Here is a 20074-nt window from a genome sequence, read left to right on the forward strand (position 1 = left end):
GCCACAACCCTATGAGCACTGGGGTCCTGACCAGCAGGATCCCAGTGACACATAACAACCATACTGAAAATATAGTGTTTTCACCATGAGCACTGAGGCCTGGCTATCAGGATCCCAGTGAGACAGTGAAAACAGTGACAAACGCCCTGACATACACTCACAAACAGGCCAAAAGTGGGGGTAACAAGGCTAGAAAGAGGCTACCTTCTCACATAGGATAGCAGCCCACTGCCTTTGAGGGACATCCTGTACAACACAGGCCCTCTCAAGTGCAGCAAACCACTTGTTAATGTCATCCCCCTCCTTATAAGGGGGAACTATCTTGTGCAGATTCCTGGAATCATGCTCTTTTACAGGATGACTATGGGGAATACTGCTGCTGCCACCATGGGTATCTAAACCCAACTTCTGTCTTTCCTTCTCTAGTTCAAAAGACTGTCTATCCAAATCCAGCTGTTGCTTTTTAAGCTTCAGTCTGGTTTGTTCCACCCTCAACTTATTGAGTTCCCTTTCTAACAATCTGTCTTCAGGGCTGGTGGGAGGGACATTTCTAGATACAGAGGTGTGATGGGAATGAACAGAAGGAGACCTGTCCCTTACAGAGGCCACCCTAACAGCTTGGCCGACAGTGTAATGTGAGAGCACATCATCTGTATGATGTGACTCCACCTCAGTACCAACTATGCTAGACTGTCTAGTAATGGGCAGGCTAAGAAGTTTCTTTCCTGAACCTTTTCCTGGGGGAGTCCCTGGATCAGATTGAGAACCATTAGCTACTTTTTCAACAGATGGGGCACTTATGGCCTTATCTTGTTCTCTAAGCATGTTAAGTAACAGTTCCAAGGAAGGATTCTTCCCTACACTCAAACCTCTCTCTATACAGAGACTCCTTGCTCCTTTCCAGCTAAGGTGGTCATATGCAATCTTAGACAGGTCAACATTTTGGCCTGTGCCAGACATTTTTATAGAGAGTTAAAGTGATAGAAAAAGAGAAAAAAGTTTTCAGAACTTTTTAGAAAGACAGAAAAAAAACTTTTTAAACTTTTAAGAACTTTTTGAAAGTTTAGAAGTACTTTTCAGCACTTTAGAAAAGAGTGAAAAGAGGAAATGCAAAACTTTTTAGCTATGTGTACACACACTGAACTTGTTTTGTATATTTTTCTCTTATGAAAAGGACAATGACAAGAGTGGTAAGTAGTCTCAAAGCACTTATCCCACCACTGCACAACCAATGTAGGAGGCTGGACTGGCTTGTAGTGAGTACCAAGGGGTACTTGCACCTTGCACCAGGCCCATTTATCCCTTATTAGTGTATAGCGTGTCTAGCAGCTTAGGCTGATAGATAATGGTAGCTTAGCAGAGCAGCTTAGGCCGAACTAGGAGACGTGTGAAGCTACTACAGTACCACAAGTGTCACTTGCACAATATCATAAGAAAACACAATACACAGTTATACTAAAAATAAAGGTACTTTATTTTTATGACAATATGCCAAAGTATCTTAGAGTGTACCCTCAGTGAGAGGATAGCAAATATACACAAGTTATATGTACACAGTACCAAAAATATGCAGTATAGTCTTAGAAAACAGTGCAAACAATGTATAGTTACAATAGGATGCAATGGGGACACATAGGGATAGGGGCAACACAAACCATATACTCCAAAAGTGGAATGCGAACCACGAATGGACCCCAAACCTATGTGACCTTGTAGAGGGTCGCTGGGACTATTAGAAAATAGTGAGAGTTAGAAAAATAACCCTCCCCAAGACCCTGAAAAGTGAGTGCAAAGTGCACTAAAGTTCCCCTAAGGACAAAGAAGTCGTGATAGAGGAATAATGCAGGAAAGACACCAACCAACAATGCAACAACTGTGGATTTCCAATCTAGGGTACCTGTGGAACAAGGGGACCAAGTCCAAAAGTCACAAGCAAGTCGGAGATGGGCAAATGCCCAGGAAATGCCAGCTGCGGGTGCAAAGAAGCTTCTACTGGACAGAAGAAGCTGAGGTTTCTGCAGGAACGAAAAGGGCTAGAGACTTCCCCTTTGGTGGACCGATCCCTCTTGCCGTGGAGATTCGTGCAGAAGTGTTTTCCTTCCGAAATAACGCCAACAAGCCTTGCTAGCTGCAAATCGTGCGGTTAGCGTTTTTGGACGCTGCTGAGGCCCAGGAGGGACCAGGAGGTCGCAAATTGGACCAGCCGAGAGAGGGGACGTCGAGCAAGACAAGGAGCCCTCTCTGAAGCCGGTAGCACCCGGAGAAGTGCCAGAAACAGGCACTACGAGGATGCATGAAACAGTGCTCGCCGAAGTTGCACAAAGGAGTCCCACGTCGCCGGAGACCAACTTAGAATGTCGTGCAATGCAGGTTAGAGTGCCGTGGACCCAGGCTTGGCTGTGCACAAAGGATTTCCGCCGGAAGTGCACAGGGGCCGGAGTAGCTGCAAAAGTCGCGGTTCCCAGCAATGCAGCCCAGCGAGGTGAGGCAAGGACTTACCTCCACCAAACTTGGACTGAAGAGTCACTGGACTGTGGGAGTCACTTGGACAGAGTCGCTGGATTCGAGGGACCTCGCTCGTCGTGCTGAGAGGAGACCCAAGGGACCGGTAATGCAGCTTTTTGGTGCCTGCGGTTGCAGGGGGAAGATTCCGTCGACCCACGGGAGATTTCTTCAGAGCTTCTGGTGCAGAGAGGAGGCAGGCTACCCCCACAGCATGCACAAGCAGGAAAACAGTCGAGAAGGCGGCAGGATCAGCGTTACAGAGTTGCAGTAGTCGTCTTTGCTACTATGTTGCAGGTTTGCAGGCTTCCAGCGCGGTCAGCAGTCGATTCCTTGGCAGAAGGTGAAGAGAGAGATGCAGAGGAACTCGGATGAGCTCTTGCATTCGTTATCTAACGTTTCCCCAGAGACAGAGACCCTAAATAGCCAGAAAAGAGGGTTTGGCTACCTAGGAGAGAGGATAGGCTAGCAACACCTGAAGGAGCCTATCACAAGGAGTCTCTGACATCACCTGGTGGCACTGGCCACTCAGAGCAGTCCAGTGTGCCAGCAGCACCTCTGTTTCCAAGATGGCAGAGGTCTGGAGCACACTGGAGGAGCTCTGGACACCTCCCAGTGGAGGTGCAGGTCAGGGGAGTGGTCACTCCCCTTTCCTTTGTCCAGTTTCGCGCCAGAGCAGGGGCTAAGGGGTCCCTGAACCGGTGTAGACTGGCTTATGCAGAATTGGGCACATCTGTGCCCAAGAAAGCATTTCCAGAGGCTGGGGGAGGCTACTCCTCCCATGCCTTCAAACCATTTTCCAAAGGGAGAGGGTGTCACACCCTCTCTCAGAGGAAGTTCTTTGTTCTGCCATCCTGGGCCAGGCCTGGCTGGACCCCAGGAGGGCAGATGCCTGTCTGAGGGGTTGGCAGCAGCAGCAGCTGCAGTGAAACCCCAGGAAGGGCAGTTTTGGCAGTACCAGGGTCTGTGCTACAGACCACTGGGATCATGGGATTGTGCCAACTATGCCAGGATGGCATAGAGGGGGCAATTCCATGATCATAGACATGTTACATGGCCATATTCGGAGTTACCATTGTGAAGCTACATATAGGTAGTGACCTATATGTAGTGCACGCGTGTAATGCTGTCCCCGCACTCACAAAGTTCAGGGAATTGGCTCTGAACAATGTGGGGGCACCTTGGCTAGTGCCAGGGTGCCCTCACACTAAGTAACTTTGCACCTAACCTTTACCAGGTAAAGGTTAGACATATAGGTGACTTATAAGTTACTTAAGTGCAGTGTAAAATGGCTGTGAAATAACGTGGACGTTATTTCACTCAGGCTGCAGTGGCAGGCCTGTGTAAGAATTGTCAGAGCTCCCTATGGGTGGCAAAAGAAATGCTGCAGCCCATAGGGATCTCCTGGAACCCCAATACCCTGGGTACCTCAGTACCATATACTAGGGAATAATAAGGGTGTTCCAGTAAGCCAATGTAAATTGGTAAAATTGGTCACTAGCCTGTTAGTGACAATTTGAAAGTAATGAGAGAGCATAACCACTGAGGTTCTGGTTAGCAGAGCCTCAGTGAGACAGTTAGGCACCACACAGGGAACATATACATGCACACCTATGAGCACTGGGGCCCTGTGTGACAGGGTCCCAGTGACACATACATATAGGCCACAACCCTATTAGCACTGGGGTGCTGACCAGCAGGATCCCAGTGACACATAACAACCATACTGAAAATATAGTGTTTTCACTATGAGCACTGAGGCCTGGCTATCAGGATCCCAGTGAGACAGTGAAAACAGTGACAAACACCCTGACATACACTCACAAACAGGCCAAAAGTGGGGGTAACAAGGCTAGAAAGAGGCTACCTTCTCACACAACCCCCCCCCAAACGAAGGACAATAAGGCTAACCTTGGCCAGTTGAGACTTTATTGTCTAAGTGGTGATAAGTAGAGAGTAGCTCTGCAATAGACTGGTTACTCCCTTTATCATCCACTATATGGTTACTTCCCTGTGGGGATGTAAACCACCCTGTTTGAAGTTTTTTAGCTAAGCAACAATGTGAAGATGTATTTTCAGAGTTTCTATCAGTAAGTTTTAGTTTAGAGCAGTGGGAATTGTCCACTGAACCTATTTGTAGTGATGGAAATGCCAGACAGGGATGCTGTCTCAGAAAAGCCATAGCTGGGCAAAAACTTTGTCCATCTGGCTGGAAGAGAGAACAGGGATGCTGTTTCTCTTGAGTTGGAGCAGGGCAGGGATGCTGTCCTATGAGCTCCACACTAGGGCAGGGATGCTGTCCTAAGTGTTGTGAGGTAGTGCAGGGTTTCTGCACTAAAGTTTCTCTGGGAGGGTTGGAGGGATGCTCCATGTTAACTAAAATGGTGCTGTTTTTCTCACCAATGTTAGTTATCCCACAGAGAGGTACTTCCACCTCAGGGAGTCCAGCTTTGCCAGCTGATGATTCCCTTGGAACAGGTGCCACCCCAGGAGAGGTTTCTCCCACCACAGGAATAGTATCCTGAATGGTAGGGTGGTTAGGGGATACTGTGATACCCTTTTTACCTGTTGATGGAGAGGGATCCTGAGTTTTCAGGCCTTCTCTCCTTTGCTTTTTCATTTCACTTGAAATGAGAGGGAACAATTCCTCAGGGATGCCCAGCATGGCTGCATGGGCATAAAACTCTACATCAGCCCAAGCTGAGGCCTCTAGGTCATTACCTAAGAGACAGTCTACAGGTAAGCTAGGTGATACCACCACCTGCTTAGGGCCAGTAACTCCACCCCAACTAAACTGAATTATAGCTAAGGGAAGAAACTTAGTGGAGTTATGGACATCAATAATCTTATACTGTTGTCCAATGATGTGTTGATCAGGGTGCACTAGGTTTTCAGTCACCAAAGTGAAACTGGCACCTGTGTCCCGGTAGGCCAAGGCCTCAACACCATTTATTGAAACTGTCTGCCTGTACTTATCCATTGTAAGGGGACAAGCAGCCAGTGTGGCAAGGCCAATGCCACTAGGTGTGACAGAAACTGTCTTGGGACTGATTACATCAGTTTCCACTATGGACCCATAAGTGAACCCAACTACACCCTTTGCTTGACTGTTGCCAGCAGTCCCACCACTAGTACCACTACTGCTAGGGGCACTAGAGCTTGATGTATTAGTGGTGGTAGGCTCAGGGGGTTTACCTGGACAGGACTTATCCCCTGGCCTATGGCCTCTATTTTTACACACAAAGCACCAAGGCTTTTTAATGTGTGCAGGTTGGGAAGAAGAGGAAGAATTAGTTTTATCCCCACCCTCTGAAGAGTGTTTAAGATTTGAAGTGGGATCTTTGGTTTTACCCTTATCCCCATGCTTATCTTGAGATTTTTCACCATCTTTCTTCTTATTGCCATCTTTGTCACCCCCTGTATGAACTTTTCTGTTCACCCTTGTTCTGACCCATTTGTCTGCCTTCTTTCCCAATTCTTGGGGAGAGGTCAGATCAGAGTCTACCAGGTACTGGTGCAACAAATCAGACACACAATTATTAAGTATATGCTCTCTCAGGATTGTGTTATACAGGCTTTCATAATCAGTAACTTTACTGCCATGTAACCACCCCTCCAAGGCCTTCACTGAATGGTCAATGAAATCAACCCAGTCTTGTGAAGACTCCTTTTTGGTCTCTCTGAACTTTATCCTGTACTGTTCAGTGGTTAAGCCATAACCATCCAGGAGTGCATTCTTAAGAACTTGGAAATTATTAGCATCATTTTCTTTCACAGTAAGGAGCCTATCCCTACCTTTTCCACTAAATGATAGCCATAGGATAGCAGCCCACTGCCTTTGAGGGACATCCTGTACAACACAGGCCCTCTCAAGTGCAGCAAACCACTTGTTAATGTCATCCCCCTCCTTATAAGGGGGAACTATCTTGTGCAGATTCCTGGAATCATGCTCTTTTGCAGGATGACTATGGGGAATACTGCTGCTGCCACCATGGGTATCTAAACCCAACTTCTGTCTTTCCTTCTCTAATTCAAAAGACTGTCTATCCAAATCCAGCTGTTGCTTTTTAAGCTTCAGTCTGGTTTGTTCCACCCTCAACTTATTGAGTTCCCTCTCTAACATTCTGTCATCAGGGTTGGTGGGAGGGACATTTCTCGAAACAGAGCTATGATGGGAATGAACAGAAGGAGACCTGTCCCTTACAGAAGCCAACCTAACAGCTTGGTTTACAGAAACATTACTACCAGTATGGTGAGAATAAATGCTTTTGCTATGATGTGAGACAACACTATTTATATGGTGTGGCTCATCATCATTACCATCTATGCTAGATTGTCTAGTAATGGGCAGGCTAGGAAGTTTCTTTCCTGAATCTTTTCCTGGGGGAGTCCCTGAATCAGATTGAGAACTATTAGGTACTTTTTCAACAGATGGGGCACTTATGGCCTTATCCTGTTCTCTAAGCATGTTAAGTAACAGTTCCAAGGAAGGATTCTTCCCTACACTCAAACCTCTCTCTATACAGAGACTCCTTGCTCTTTTCCAGCTAAGGTTGTCATATGCAAGTTTGGACAGATCAACACTTTGGCCTGTGCCAGACATTTTTTAGAGAGAGTTAAAGTGATAGAAAAAGAGAAAAAAAGTTTTCAGAACTTTTTTTGGAAAGACAGAAAAAAACTTTTTAAACTTTTAAGAACTTTTTGAAAGTTTAGAGGTACTTTTCAGCACTTAGAAAAGAGTGAAAAGAGGAAATGCAAAACTTTTTGGCTATGTGTATATACACTGACCTTGTTTTGTATATTTTTCTCTTATGAAAAGTACAATGACAAGAGTGGTAAGTAGTCTCAAGCACTTATCCCACCACTGCACAACCAATGTAGGAGGCTGGACTGGCTTGTAGTGAGTACCTAGGGGTACTTGCACATTGCACCAGGCCCAGTTATCCCTTATTAGTGTATAGGGTGTCTAGCAGCTTAGGCTGATAGATAATGGTAGCTTAGCAGAGCAGCTTAGGCTGAACTAGGAGACGTGTGAAGCTACTACAGTACCACTTAGTGTCATATGCACAATATCATAAGAAAACACAATACACAGTTATACTAAAAATAAAGGTACTTTATTTTTATGACAATATGCCAAAGTATCTTAGAGTGTACCCTCAGTGAGAGGATAGGAAATATACACATGATATATATACACAATAGCAAAAATATGCAGTATAGTCTTAGAAAACAGTGCAAACAATGTATAGTTACAATAGGATGCAATGGGGAAACATAGGGATAGGGGCAACACAAACCATATACTCCAAAAGTGGAATGCGAACCACGAATGGACCCCAAACCTATGTGACCTTGTAGAGGGTCGCTGGGACTATTAGAAAATAGTGAGAGTTAGAAAAATAACCCTCCCCAAGACCCTGAAAAGTGAGTGCAAAGTGCACTAAAGTTCCCCTAAGGACAAAGAAGTCGTGTTAGAGGAATAATGCAGGAAAGACACAAACCAGCAATGCAACAACTGTGGATTTCCAATCTAGGGTACCTGTGGAACAAGGGGACCAAGTCCAAAAGTCACAAGCAAGTCGGAGATGGGCAAATGCCCAGGAAATGCCAGCTGCGGGTGCAAAGAAGCTTCTACTGGACAGAAGAAGCTGAGGTTTCTGCAGGAACGAAAAGGGCTAGAGACTTCCCCTTTGGTGGACCGATCCATCTCGCCGTGGAGAGTCGTGCGGAAGTGTTTTCGTTCCGAAATAACGCCAACAAGCCTTGCTAGATGCTAATCGTGCGGTTAGCGTTTTTGGACGCTGCTGAGGCCCAGGAGGGACCAGGAGGTCGCAAATTGGACCAGCCGAGAGAGGGGACGTCGCGCAAGACAAGGAGCCCTCTCTGAAGCGGGTAGCACCCGGAGAAGTGCCAGAAACAGGCACTACGAGGATGCGTGAAACGGTGCTCGCCGAAGTTGCACAAAGGAGTCCCACGTCGCCGGAGACCAACTTAGAAAGTCGTGCAATGCAGGTTAGAGTGCCGTGGACCCAGGCTTGGCTGTGCACAAAGGATTTCCGCCGGAAGTGCACAGGGGCCGGAGTAGCTGCAAAAGTCGCGGTTCCCAGCAATGCAGCCCAGCGAGGTGAGGCAAGGACTTACCTCCACCAAACTTGGACTGAAGAGTCACTGGACTGTGGGGGTCACTTGGACAGAGTCGCTGGATTCGAGGGACCTCGCTCGTCGTGCTGAGAGGAGACCCAAGGGACAGGTAATGCAGCTTTTTGGTGCCTGCGGTTGCAGGGGGAAGATTCCGTCGACCCACGGGAGATTTCTTCGGAGCTTCTGGTGCAGAGAGGAGGCAGGCTACCCCCACAGCATGCACAAGCAGGAAAACAGTCGAGAAGGCGGCAGGATCAGCGTTACAGAGTTGCAGTAGTCGTCTTTGCTACTATGTTGCAGGTTTGCAGGCTTCCAGCGCGGTCAGCAGTCGATTCCTTGGCAGAAGGTGAAGAGAGAGATGCAGAGGAACTCGGATGAGCTCTTGCATTCGTTATCTAACGTTTCCCCAGAGACAGAGACCCTAAATAGCCAGAAAAGAGGGTTTGGCTACCTAGGAGAGAGGATAGGCTAGCAACACCTGAAGGAGCCTATCACAAGGAGTCTCTGACGTCACCTGGTGGCACTGGCCACTCAGAGAAGTCCAGTGTGCCAGCAGCACCTCTGTTTCCAAGATGGCAGAGGTCTGGAGCACACTGGAGGAGCTCTGGACACCTCCCAGGGGAGGTGCAGGTCAGGGGAGTGGTCACTCCCCTTTCCTTTGTCCAGTTTCGCGCCAGAGCAGGGGCTAAGGGGTCCCTGAACCGGTGTAGACTGGCTTATGCAGAATTGGGCACATCTGTGCCCAAGAAAGCATTTCCAGAGGCTGGGGGAGGCTACTCCTCCCCTGCCTTCACACCATTTTCCAAAGGGAGAGGGTGTCACACCCTCTCTCAGAGGAAGTTCTTTGTTCTGCCATCCTGGGCCAGGGCTGGCTGGACCCCAGGAGGGCAGATGCCTGTCTGAGGGGTTGGCAGCAGCAGCAGCTGCAGTGAAACCCCAGGAAGGGCAGTTTTGGCAGTACCAGGGTCTGTGCTACAGACCACTGGGATCATGGGATTGTGCCAACTATGCCAGGATGGCATAGAGGGGGCAATTCCATGATCATAGACATGTTACATGGCCATATTCGGAGTTACCATTTTGAAGCTACATATAGGTAGTGACCTATATGTAGTGCACGCGTGTAATGGTGTCCCCGCACTCACAAAGTTCAGGGAATTGGCTCTGAACAATGTGGGGGCACCTTGGCTAGTGCCAGGGTGCCCTCACACTAAGTAACTTTGCACCTAACCTTTACCAGGTAAAGGTTAGACATATAGGTGACTTATAAGTTACTTAAGTGCAGTGTAAAATGGCTGTGAAATAACGTGGACGTTATTTCACTCAGGCTGCAGTGGCAGGCCTGTGTAAGAATTGTCAGAGCTCCCTATGGGTGGCAAAAGAAATGCTGCAGCCCATAGGGATCTCCTGGAACCCCAATACACTGGGTACCTCAGTACCATATACTAGGGAATTATAAGGGTGTTCCAGTAAGCCAATGTAAATTGGTAAAATTGGTCACTAGCCTGTTAGTGACAATTTGAAAGTAATGAGAGAGAATAACCACTGAGGTTCTGGTTAGCAGAGCCTCAGTGAGACAGTTAGGCACCACACAGGGAACATATACATGCACACCTATGAGCACTGGGGCCCTGTGTGACAGGGTCCCAATGACACATACATATAGGCCACAACCCTATGAGCACTGGGGTCCTGACCAGCAGGATCCCAGTGACACATAACAACCATACTGAAAATATAGTGTTTTCACCATGAGCACTGAGGCCTGGCTATCAGGATCCCAGTGAGACAGTGAAAACAGTGACAAACGCCCTGACATACACTCACAAACAGGCCAAAAGTGGGGGTAACAAGGCTAGAAAGAGGCTACCTTCTCACATAGGATAGCAGCCCACTGCCTTTGAGGGACATCCTGTACAACACAGGCCCTCTCAAGTGCAGCAAACCACTTGTTAATGTCATCCCCCTCCTTATAAGGGGGAACTATCTTGTGCAGATTCCTGGAATCATGCTCTTTTACAGGATGACTATGGGGAATACTGCTGCTGCCACCATGGGTATCTAAACCCAACTTCTGTCTTTCCTTCTCTAGTTCAAAAGACTGTCTATCCAAATCCAGCTGTTGCTTTTTAAGCTTCAGTCTGGTTTGTTCCACCCTCAACTTATTGAGTTCCCTTTCTAACAATCTGTCTTCAGGGCTGGTGGGAGGGACATTTCTAGATACAGAGGTGTGATGGGAATGAACAGAAGGAGACCTGTCCCTTACAGAGGCCACCCTAACAGCTTGGCCGACAGTGTAATGTGAGAGCACATCATCTGTATGATGTGACTCCACCTCAGTACCAACTATGCTAGACTGTCTAGTAATGGGCAGGCTAAGAAGTTTCTTTCCTGAACCTTTTCCTGGGGGAGTCCCTGGATCAGATTGAGAACCATTAGCTACTTTTTCAACAGATGGGGCACTTATGGCCTTATCTTGTTCTCTAAGCATGTTAAGTAACAGTTCCAAGGAAGGATTCTTCCCTACACTCAAACCTCTCTCTATACAGAGACTCCTTGCTCCTTTCCAGCTAAGGTGGTCATATGCAATCTTAGACAGGTCAACATTTTGGCCTGTGCCAGACATTTTTATAGAGAGTTAAAGTGATAGAAAAAGAGAAAAAAGTTTTCAGAACTTTTTAGAAAGACAGAAAAAAAACTTTTTAAACTTTTAAGAACTTTTTGAAAGTTTAGAAGTACTTTTCAGCACTTTAGAAAAGAGTGAAAAGAGGAAATGCAAAACTTTTTAGCTATGTGTACACACACTGAACTTGTTTTGTATATTTTTCTCTTATGAAAAGGACAATGACAAGAGTGGTAAGTAGTCTCAAAGCACTTATCCCACCACTGCACAACCAATGTAGGAGGCTGGACTGGCTTGTAGTGAGTACCAAGGGGTACTTGCACCTTGCACCAGGCCCATTTATCCCTTATTAGTGTATAGCGTGTCTAGCAGCTTAGGCTGATAGATAATGGTAGCTTAGCAGAGCAGCTTAGGCCGAACTAGGAGACGTGTGAAGCTACTACAGTACCACTAGTGTCACTTGCACAATATCATAAGAAAACACAATACACAGTTATACTAAAAATAAAGGTACTTTATTTTTATGACAATATGCCAAAGTATCTTAGAGTGTACCCTCAGTGAGAGGATAGCAAATATACACAAGTTATATGTACACAGTACCAAAAATATGCAGTATAGTCTTAGAAAACAGTGCAAACAATGTATAGTTACAATAGGATGCAATGGGGACACATAGGGATAGGGGCAACACAAACCATATACTCCAAAAGTGGAATGCGAACCACGAATGGACCCCGAACCTATGTGATCTTGTAGAGGGTCGCTGGGACTATTAGAAAATAGTGAGAGTTAGAAAATTAGCCCTCCCCAAGACCCTGAAAAGTGAGTGCAAAGTGCACTAAAGTTCCCCAAAAGACAAAGAAGTCGTGATAGAGGAATAATGCAGGAAAGACACCAACCAACAATGCAACAACTGTGGATTTCCAATCTAGGGTACCTGTGGAACAAGGGGACCAAGTCCAAAAGTCACAAGCAAGTCGGAGATGGGCATATGCCCAGGAAATGCCAGCTGTGGATGCAAAGAAGCTTCTACTAGACAGAAGAAGCTGAGGTTTCTGCAGGAACGAAAAGGGCTAGAGACTTCCCCTTTGGTGGACGGATCCCGCTCGCCGTGGAGAGTCGTGCAGAAGTGTTTTCCTGCCGAAAGAACGCCAACAAGCCTTGCTAGCTGCAAATCGTGCGGTTGGCGTTTTTGGACGCTGCTGTGGCCCAGGAGGGACCAGGAGGTCGCAAATTGGACCAGGAGAGAGAGGGGACGTCGAGCAAGACAAGGAGCCCTCTCAGCAGCAGGTAGCACCCGGAGAAGTGCCAGAAACAGGCACTACGAGGATGCGTGAAACGGTGCTCACCCGAAGTTACACAAAGGAGTCCCACGTCGCCGGAGACCAACTTAGAAAGTCGTGCAATGCAGGTTAGAGTGCCGTGGACCCAGGCTTGGCTGTGCACAAAGGATTTCCGCCAGAAACACAGGGGCCGGAGAAGTTGCAAAAGTCGCGGTTACCAACAATGCAGTCTGGCGTGGGGAGGCAAGGACTTACCTCCACCAAACTTGGACTGAAGAGTCACTGGACTGTGGGAGTCACTTGGACAGAGTTGCTGGATTCAAGGGACCTCGCTCGTCGTGCTGAGAGGAGACCCAAGGGACCGGTAATGCAGCTTTTTGGTGCCTGCGGTAGCAGGGGGAAGATTCCGTCGACCCACGGGAGATTTCTTCGCAGCTTCTAGTGCAGAGAGGAGGCAGACTACCCCCACAGCATGCACCACCAGGAAAACAGTCGAGAAGGCGGCAGGATCAGCGTTACAGAGTTGCAGTATGATATTGTGCAAGTGACACTAGTGGTACTGTAGGAGCTTCACTCGTCTCCTAGTTCAGCCTAAGCTGCTCTGCTAAGCTACCATTATCTATCAGCCTATGCTGCTAGACACCCTATACACTAATAAGGGATAACTGGGCCTGGTGCAAGGTGCAAGTACCCCTTGGTACTCACTACAAGCCAGTCCAGCCTCCTACAGATGGTGTATGTGGTGTGGTAAGAAGGAGAGAGGAAGGTTGTACCACATTCTGGTAGCTCCAAGTGTGATGGTGTCCTGGGTGTATTCAGAGTGTCAGGAAGGTTGTACCATATTCTGGCAGCTCAGAGTGATATAGTTTCTGAGGTGTGGCAAGGAAATGTCAGGAAGGTTGAACCAAATGCTGGTAGTTTGGAGTGTGATGCTGTCTGGGGTGTGGTAAGAAGGAGAGAGGAAAGTTGTATCACATTCTGGTAGCTCGGAGTGTGATGGTGTCTTGGACATAGTAAGAGCTTGTCAGGAAGGTTGTACCACATTCTGGTACTTCTGAGTGTGATGCTGTCTTGGGTGTGGTAGGAGTGTTAGGAAGGTTGTATCACATTCTGGTAGCTCTGACTGGCCTGATTTGTAGAGAGTCCCTTGGGTACTTACACCTTATACCAGGTCCAGTTATCCCTGATTAGTGAAATGTAGTAGTGTTCTAGCAGCTTAAGCTGATAGAGGTAGCTATAGCAGAGTAGCTTAGGCTGAACTAGGAGACATGTAAAGCTCATTCAATACCACTTATAGTTACACAGTACATATACACAGGTAAAGACAATGCTCAGTGTTACAAAAATAAAGGTAGTTTATTTGGGTGACAGAGTACCAAAAATATCTTGGAGGCAATACTCCTTCTGGAGGTAAGTATTATACACAATATATACACTAGACACCAAAATAAGGCACGTCATTAGATGTAGAATAGTGCAAACGATAGGAAATGCTATAGAATGTAATGGGAGAAAATAGGTCTAGGGACAACACAAACCGCATACAAACCAGTCCCACATTGGAGGGCTCATACAGCAAGCTGTCAAGCAGCAAAATGGTGATGTCACTGACACCCCTCCCCAGCCTGTAACACTATTCCCAAGGAGAGAGGGTGTAACACCCTGCTCTCAGAGGAAATGCTTTGTTCTGCCTTCCTGGGACTAGGTTGCCCAGACCCTAGGAGGGCAGAACCCTGTCTGTGATGTGGCAGCAGCTGCACCTGCAGCCTCAGAGAGATGGTTTGGCAGTACTGAGGGTCCATAGTGGAGCCCCCAGGATGCATGGAATTGGCTCCCCAATACCGGATTTGGTATTGACATCTTACATGGCCATATTCAGAGTTACCATTGTGAAGCTATATATAGGTTTTGCCCTATATGTAGTACACGTGTGTAACGGCGTCCTCGCACTCACAAAGTCCTGGGAAATGGCCCTGAACTATGTGGGGGCTGTAGGAGGCTGGACTGGCTTGTAGTGAGTACCAAGGGGTACTTGCACCTTGCACCAGGCCCAGTTATCCCTTATTAGTGTATAGGGTGTCTAGCAGCTTAGGCTGATAGATAATGGTAGCTTAGCAGAGCAGCTTAGGCTGAACTAGGAGACGTGTGAAGCTACTACAGTACCACTTAGTGTCATATGCACAATATCATAAGAAAACACAATACACAGTTATACTAAAAATAAAGGTACTTTATTTTTATGACAATATGCCAAAGTATCTTAGAGTGTACCCTCAGTGAGAGGATAGGAAATATACACAAGATATATATACACAATAGCAAAAATATGCAGTATAGTCTTAGAAAACAGTGCAAACAATGTATAGTTACAATAGGATGCAATGGGGAAACATAGGGATAGGGGCAACACAAACCATATACTCCAAAAGTGGAATGCGAACCACGAATGGACCCCAAACCTATGTGACCTTGTAGAGGGTCGCTGGGACTATTAGAAAATAGTGAGAGTTAGAAAAATAACCCTCCCCAAGACCCTGAAAAGTGAGTGCAAAGTGCACTAAAGTTCCCCTAAGGACAAAGTAGTCGTGTTAGAGGAATAATGCAGGAAAGACACAAACCAGCAATGCAACAACTATGGATTTCCAATCTAGGGTACCTGTGGAACAAGGGGACCAAGTCCAAAAGTCACCAGCAAGTCGGAGATGGGCAGATGCCCAGGAAATGCCAGCTGCGGGTGCAAAGAAGCTTCGACTGGACAGAAGAAGCTGAGGTTTCTGCAGGAACGAAAAGGGATAGAGACTTCCCCTTTGGTGGACGGATCCCACTCGCCGTGGAGAGTCGTGCAGAAGTGTTTTCCCGCCGAAAGGACGCCAACAAGCCTTGCTAGGCGCAAATCGTGCGTTTGGCGTTTTTGGACGCTGCTGGGGCCCAGGAGGGACCAGGAGGTCGCATATTGGACCTGAAGAGAGAGGGGACGTCGAGCAAGACAAAGAGCCCTCACTGAAGCAGGTAGCACCCGGAGAAGTGCCAGAAACAGGCACTACGAGGATGCAGGAAACTGTGCTCGCCGAAGTTGCACAAAGGAGTCCCACGTCGCCGGAGACCAACTTAGAAAGTCATGCAATGCAGGTTAGAGTGCCGTGGACCCAGGCTTGGCTGTGCACAAAGGATTTCCGCCGGAAGTGCACAGGGGCCGGAGTAGCTTGCAAAGTCGCGGTTCCCAGCAATGCAGCCCAGCGAGGTGAGGCAAGGACTTACCTCCACCAAACTTGGACTGAAGAGTCACTGGACTGTGGGGGTCACTTTGACAGAGTCGCTGGATTCGAGGGACCTCGCTCGTCGTGCTGAGAGGAGACCCAAGGGACCGGTAATGCAGCTTTTTGGTGCCTGCGGTTGCAGGGGGAAGATTCCGTCGACCCACGGGAGATTTCTTCGGAGCTTCTGGTGCAGAGAGGAGGCAGACGACCCCCACAGCGTGCACAAGCAGGAAAACAGTCGAGAAGGCGGCAGGATCAGCGTTACCGAGTTGCAGTAGTCGTCTTTGCTACTATGTTGCAGGTTTGCAGGCTTCCAGCGCGGTCAGCGGTCGTTTCCTTATCAGAAGGTGAAGAGAGAGATGCAGAGGAACTCGGATGAGCTCTTGCATTCGTTATCTAAAGTTTCCCCAGAGACAGAGACCCTAAATAGCCAGAAAAGAGGGTTTGGCTACCTAGGAGAGAGGAAAGGCTACTAACACCTGAAGGAGCCTATCAGCAGGAGTCTCTGACGTCACCTGGTGGCACTGGCCACTCAGAGCAGTCCAGTGTGCCAGCAGCACCTCTGTTTCCAAGATGGCAGAGGTCTGGAGCACACTGGAGGAGCTCTGGACACCTCCCAGGGGAGGTGCAGGTCAGGGGAGTGGTCACTCCCCTTTCCTTTGTCCAGTTTCGCGCCAGAGCAGGGGCTAAGGGGTCCCTGAACCGGTGTAGACTGGCTTATGCAGAATTGGGCACATCTGTGCCCAACAAAGCATTTCCAGAGGCTGGGGGAGGCTACTCCTCCCCTGCCTTCACACCATTTTCCAAAGGGAGAGGGTGTCACACCCTCTCTCAGAGGAAGTTCTTTGTTCTGCCATCCTGGGCCAGGCCTGGCTGGACCCCAGGAGGGCAGCTGCCTGTCTGAGGGGTTGGCAGCAGCAGCAGCTGCAGTGAAACCCCAGGAAGGGCAGTTTGGCAGTACCAGGGTCTGTGCTACAGACCACTGGGATCATGGGATTGTGCCAACTATGCCAGGATGGTATAGAGGGGGCAATTCCATGATCATAGACATGTTACATGGCCATATTCGGAGTTACCATGGGGAAGCTACATATAGGTAGTGACCTATATGTAGTGCACGCGTGTAATGGTGTCCCCGCACTCACAAAGTTCAGGGAATTGGCTCTGAACAATGTGGGGGCACCTTGGCTAGTGCCAGGGTGCCCTCACACTAAGTAACTTTGCACCTAACCTTTACCAGGTAAAGGTTAGACATATAGGTGACTTATAAGTTACTCAAGTGCAGTGTAAAATGGCTGTGAAATAACGTGGACGTTATTTCACTCAGGCTGCAGTGGCAGGCCTGTGTAAGAATTGTCAGAGCTCCCTATGGGTGGCAAAAGAAATGCTGCAGCCCATAGGGATCTCCTGGAACCCCAATACCCTGGGTACCTCAGTACCATATACTAGGGAATTATAAGGGTGTTCCAGTAAGCCAATGTAAATTGGTAAAAATGGTCACTAGCCTGTTAGTGACAATTTGGAAAGAAATGAGAGAGCATAACCACTGAGGTTCTGATTAGCAGAGCCTCAGTGAGACAGTTAGTCACTACACAGGTAACACATTCAGGCACACTTATGAGCACTGGGGCCCTGGGTTACCAGGGTCCCAGTGACACATACAACTAAAACAACATATATACAGTGAAAAATGGGGGTAACATGCCAGGCAAGATGGTACTTTCCTACAGGGGCACCTTTGCCAGTGCAAGTGTCCTCTCACACTTAGTACCTAACCTTCAGCAAGTAAAGGTTAGACATATAGGCGACTTATAAGTTACTTAAGTGCAGTGAAAATGGCTGTGAAATAATGTGTGCGTTATTTCACGCAGGCTGCGGTGGCAGTCCTGTGAAAGGGTTTGTCTGAACTCCTTATGGGTGGCAAAAGAAATGCTGCAGCCCATAAGGATCTCCTGCAACTCCAATGCCCTGGGTACCTAGGTACTATATACTGGAGGGGGGGTCCAGTGTGCCAATTGAAATTGGTAAATGAAGTCACTAGCCTACAGTGACACATTTAAAAGCAGAGAGAGCATAAGCACTGAGGTTCTGATTAGCAGAGCCTCAGTACAGACACACACATTATGCCATAAACTATGAGCATTGGGATCCTGACCAGCAGGATTCCAGTGAGACAGGCAAAAACATACTGACATACAGGTAAAAATGGGGGTAACATGCCAATGAACATGGTACTTTCCTCTAACATTGCTGGAGACTCACCCGGAGAGCAGTTATCAAAGTTGAAATCCCCACAGAGGACGTCAAAGGCGACGAGGTCGGTGGGGGACGCGTTCTTCTCCTGGAAGTCTGTAATCCATGTCAGCAGGGTGGTGAGCTGGGCACAGCGGATGTGCCCGTCAGCTGTGGAGAGAAGAGGGTGGTGCAGTGACTGTACAATTGGTAAAACCCACACTCATACCCACAATATGTTCAGAGGTCTCAATTTAGCAGTCTCACGTCTGGGAAACCATGAGGTACTGCAAGGTCACCCTTGCTCCATCTAGAAATAAGCTGCACTCATTCCTGAATACTGGAGAAACACACTTCAGCCCACAGTGAAACCACACTCATTGCCACACACTGTTCCCCACAGTGAAGCCATACTCACTGCTACCTACAGAGTAACCACACTCACTGCTACAGACTGCTCCCCATAGTGGAATCCACTCACTGCCACACACTGCTCCCCGCAGTGGTACCACACTCACTGCCACACACCGCAGCCCACAGTAAAACCACACTCACTGGAACCAATCACTTCTAGGGGAAGGCAACCAACATTCCTATATGATTTTATTTCACTTCTTAAGGAACTCAATCTGCATCAACCAGTTTTCCAAGGGGTAGCCCTTTAATCCAATTCTTTAATGTTCATCACATTCCAATAAACAGACGCTCTTCAGGAGTATTTATTCAAAATTCTCTACAGACCCAGCCAGCGCATTTCATCTCAACACAGACTTCATCAGGGATCTAAAAGTATTTCCTCTCATCTCTTTGGATCTTTCATTATCTCCAATTACTTTATGTTCATAATCAGAGTTTGCAATGTTAAGGCGATCAACTGTATGGCGTTTACATACCACTCCTTTGCCATAAAGTTGGGAAGCTGTTCAACTTAACATTGCAAACTCTTTAAGCATGTGGTCCACAGTGGAACCACACTCACTGCCACACACTGCAACCCACAGTGGAACCACACTCACTGCAGTCCACAGTGGAACCACACTCACTGTTACACCCTACTGCCTGCAGTGGAACCACACTCACTGCTACACCCTGCTGTCGACAAAGGAACCACATTCACTGTCACACACTACTGCCTACAGTGGAACCACATTCAGTGCTACACACTGCTGCCTACAGTGAAACCACACTCAGTGCTACACTGCTGCATACAGTGGAACCACACTCACTGCCACACACTACTGCTTACAGTGGAACCACACTCACTGCTACACACTGCTGCCTACAGAAGAACCACGTACACTGCCAAACACTATTGCCAACAGAGGAACCACACTCACTGCTACACACTGCTGCCTACATTTGAACCACACTCACTGCCTCACACTACTCCCCACAGTGGAGCCACACTCACTGCCACACACTACTGCTTACAGTGGAACCACACTCACTGCTACACACTGCAACCCACAGTGGAACCACACTCACTGCTACACCCTGCTGCCTACAGAGAAACCACACTCACTGCCACACACTGCTCCCCACAGTGCAATCACACTCACTGCTACACCCTGCTCCCCACAGTGGAACCACACTCACTGCCACACACTGCAACCCACAGTGGAACCACACTCACTGCCACATACTGCACCCTACTGTGGAACCACACTCAGTGCTGCCTACAGAGGAACCACACTCACTGCCACACCCTCCAACCCACAGTGGAACCACACTCACTGCTACACACTGCAGTCCACAGTGGAACCAGACTCACTGTTAGACACTACTGCCTACAGTGGAACCACACTCACTGCTACACACTGCTGCCTACATTTGAACCACACTCACTGCCTCACACTACTCCCCACAGTGGAGCCACACTCACTGCCACACACTGCTCCCCACAGTGGAACCACACTCACTGCTACACACTGCTCCCCAGAGTGGAAACACACTCACTGGTACACACTGCTGCCTATAGTGGAACCACACTCACTCCTACACACTGCCAACTACAGTGGAACCACACTCAC

At 48.0% G+C, this 20074-nt stretch overlaps 1 protein-coding gene across 1 annotated transcript in view; it reads right to left on the minus strand.

Moving 5' to 3' along the window:
• The window catches only part of LOC138252759 (sphingomyelin phosphodiesterase 5-like), a 192215-nt gene that overhangs the window by 72240 nt on the left and 99901 nt on the right, over positions 1 to 20074 (minus strand). Inside the window, exon 4 of the mRNA XM_069205765.1 lies at positions 18075 to 18215. Coding sequence (XP_069061866.1) covers positions 18075 to 18215 — 141 coding nt within the window. The remainder of the gene's footprint in view (positions 1 to 18074; positions 18216 to 20074) is intronic.

Source organism: Pleurodeles waltl, chromosome 1_2 (genome assembly GCF_031143425.1).
Source record: "Pleurodeles waltl isolate 20211129_DDA chromosome 1_2, aPleWal1.hap1.20221129, whole genome shotgun sequence".
Classification (NCBI taxonomy): Eukaryota; Metazoa; Chordata; class Amphibia; order Caudata; family Salamandridae; genus Pleurodeles; species Pleurodeles waltl.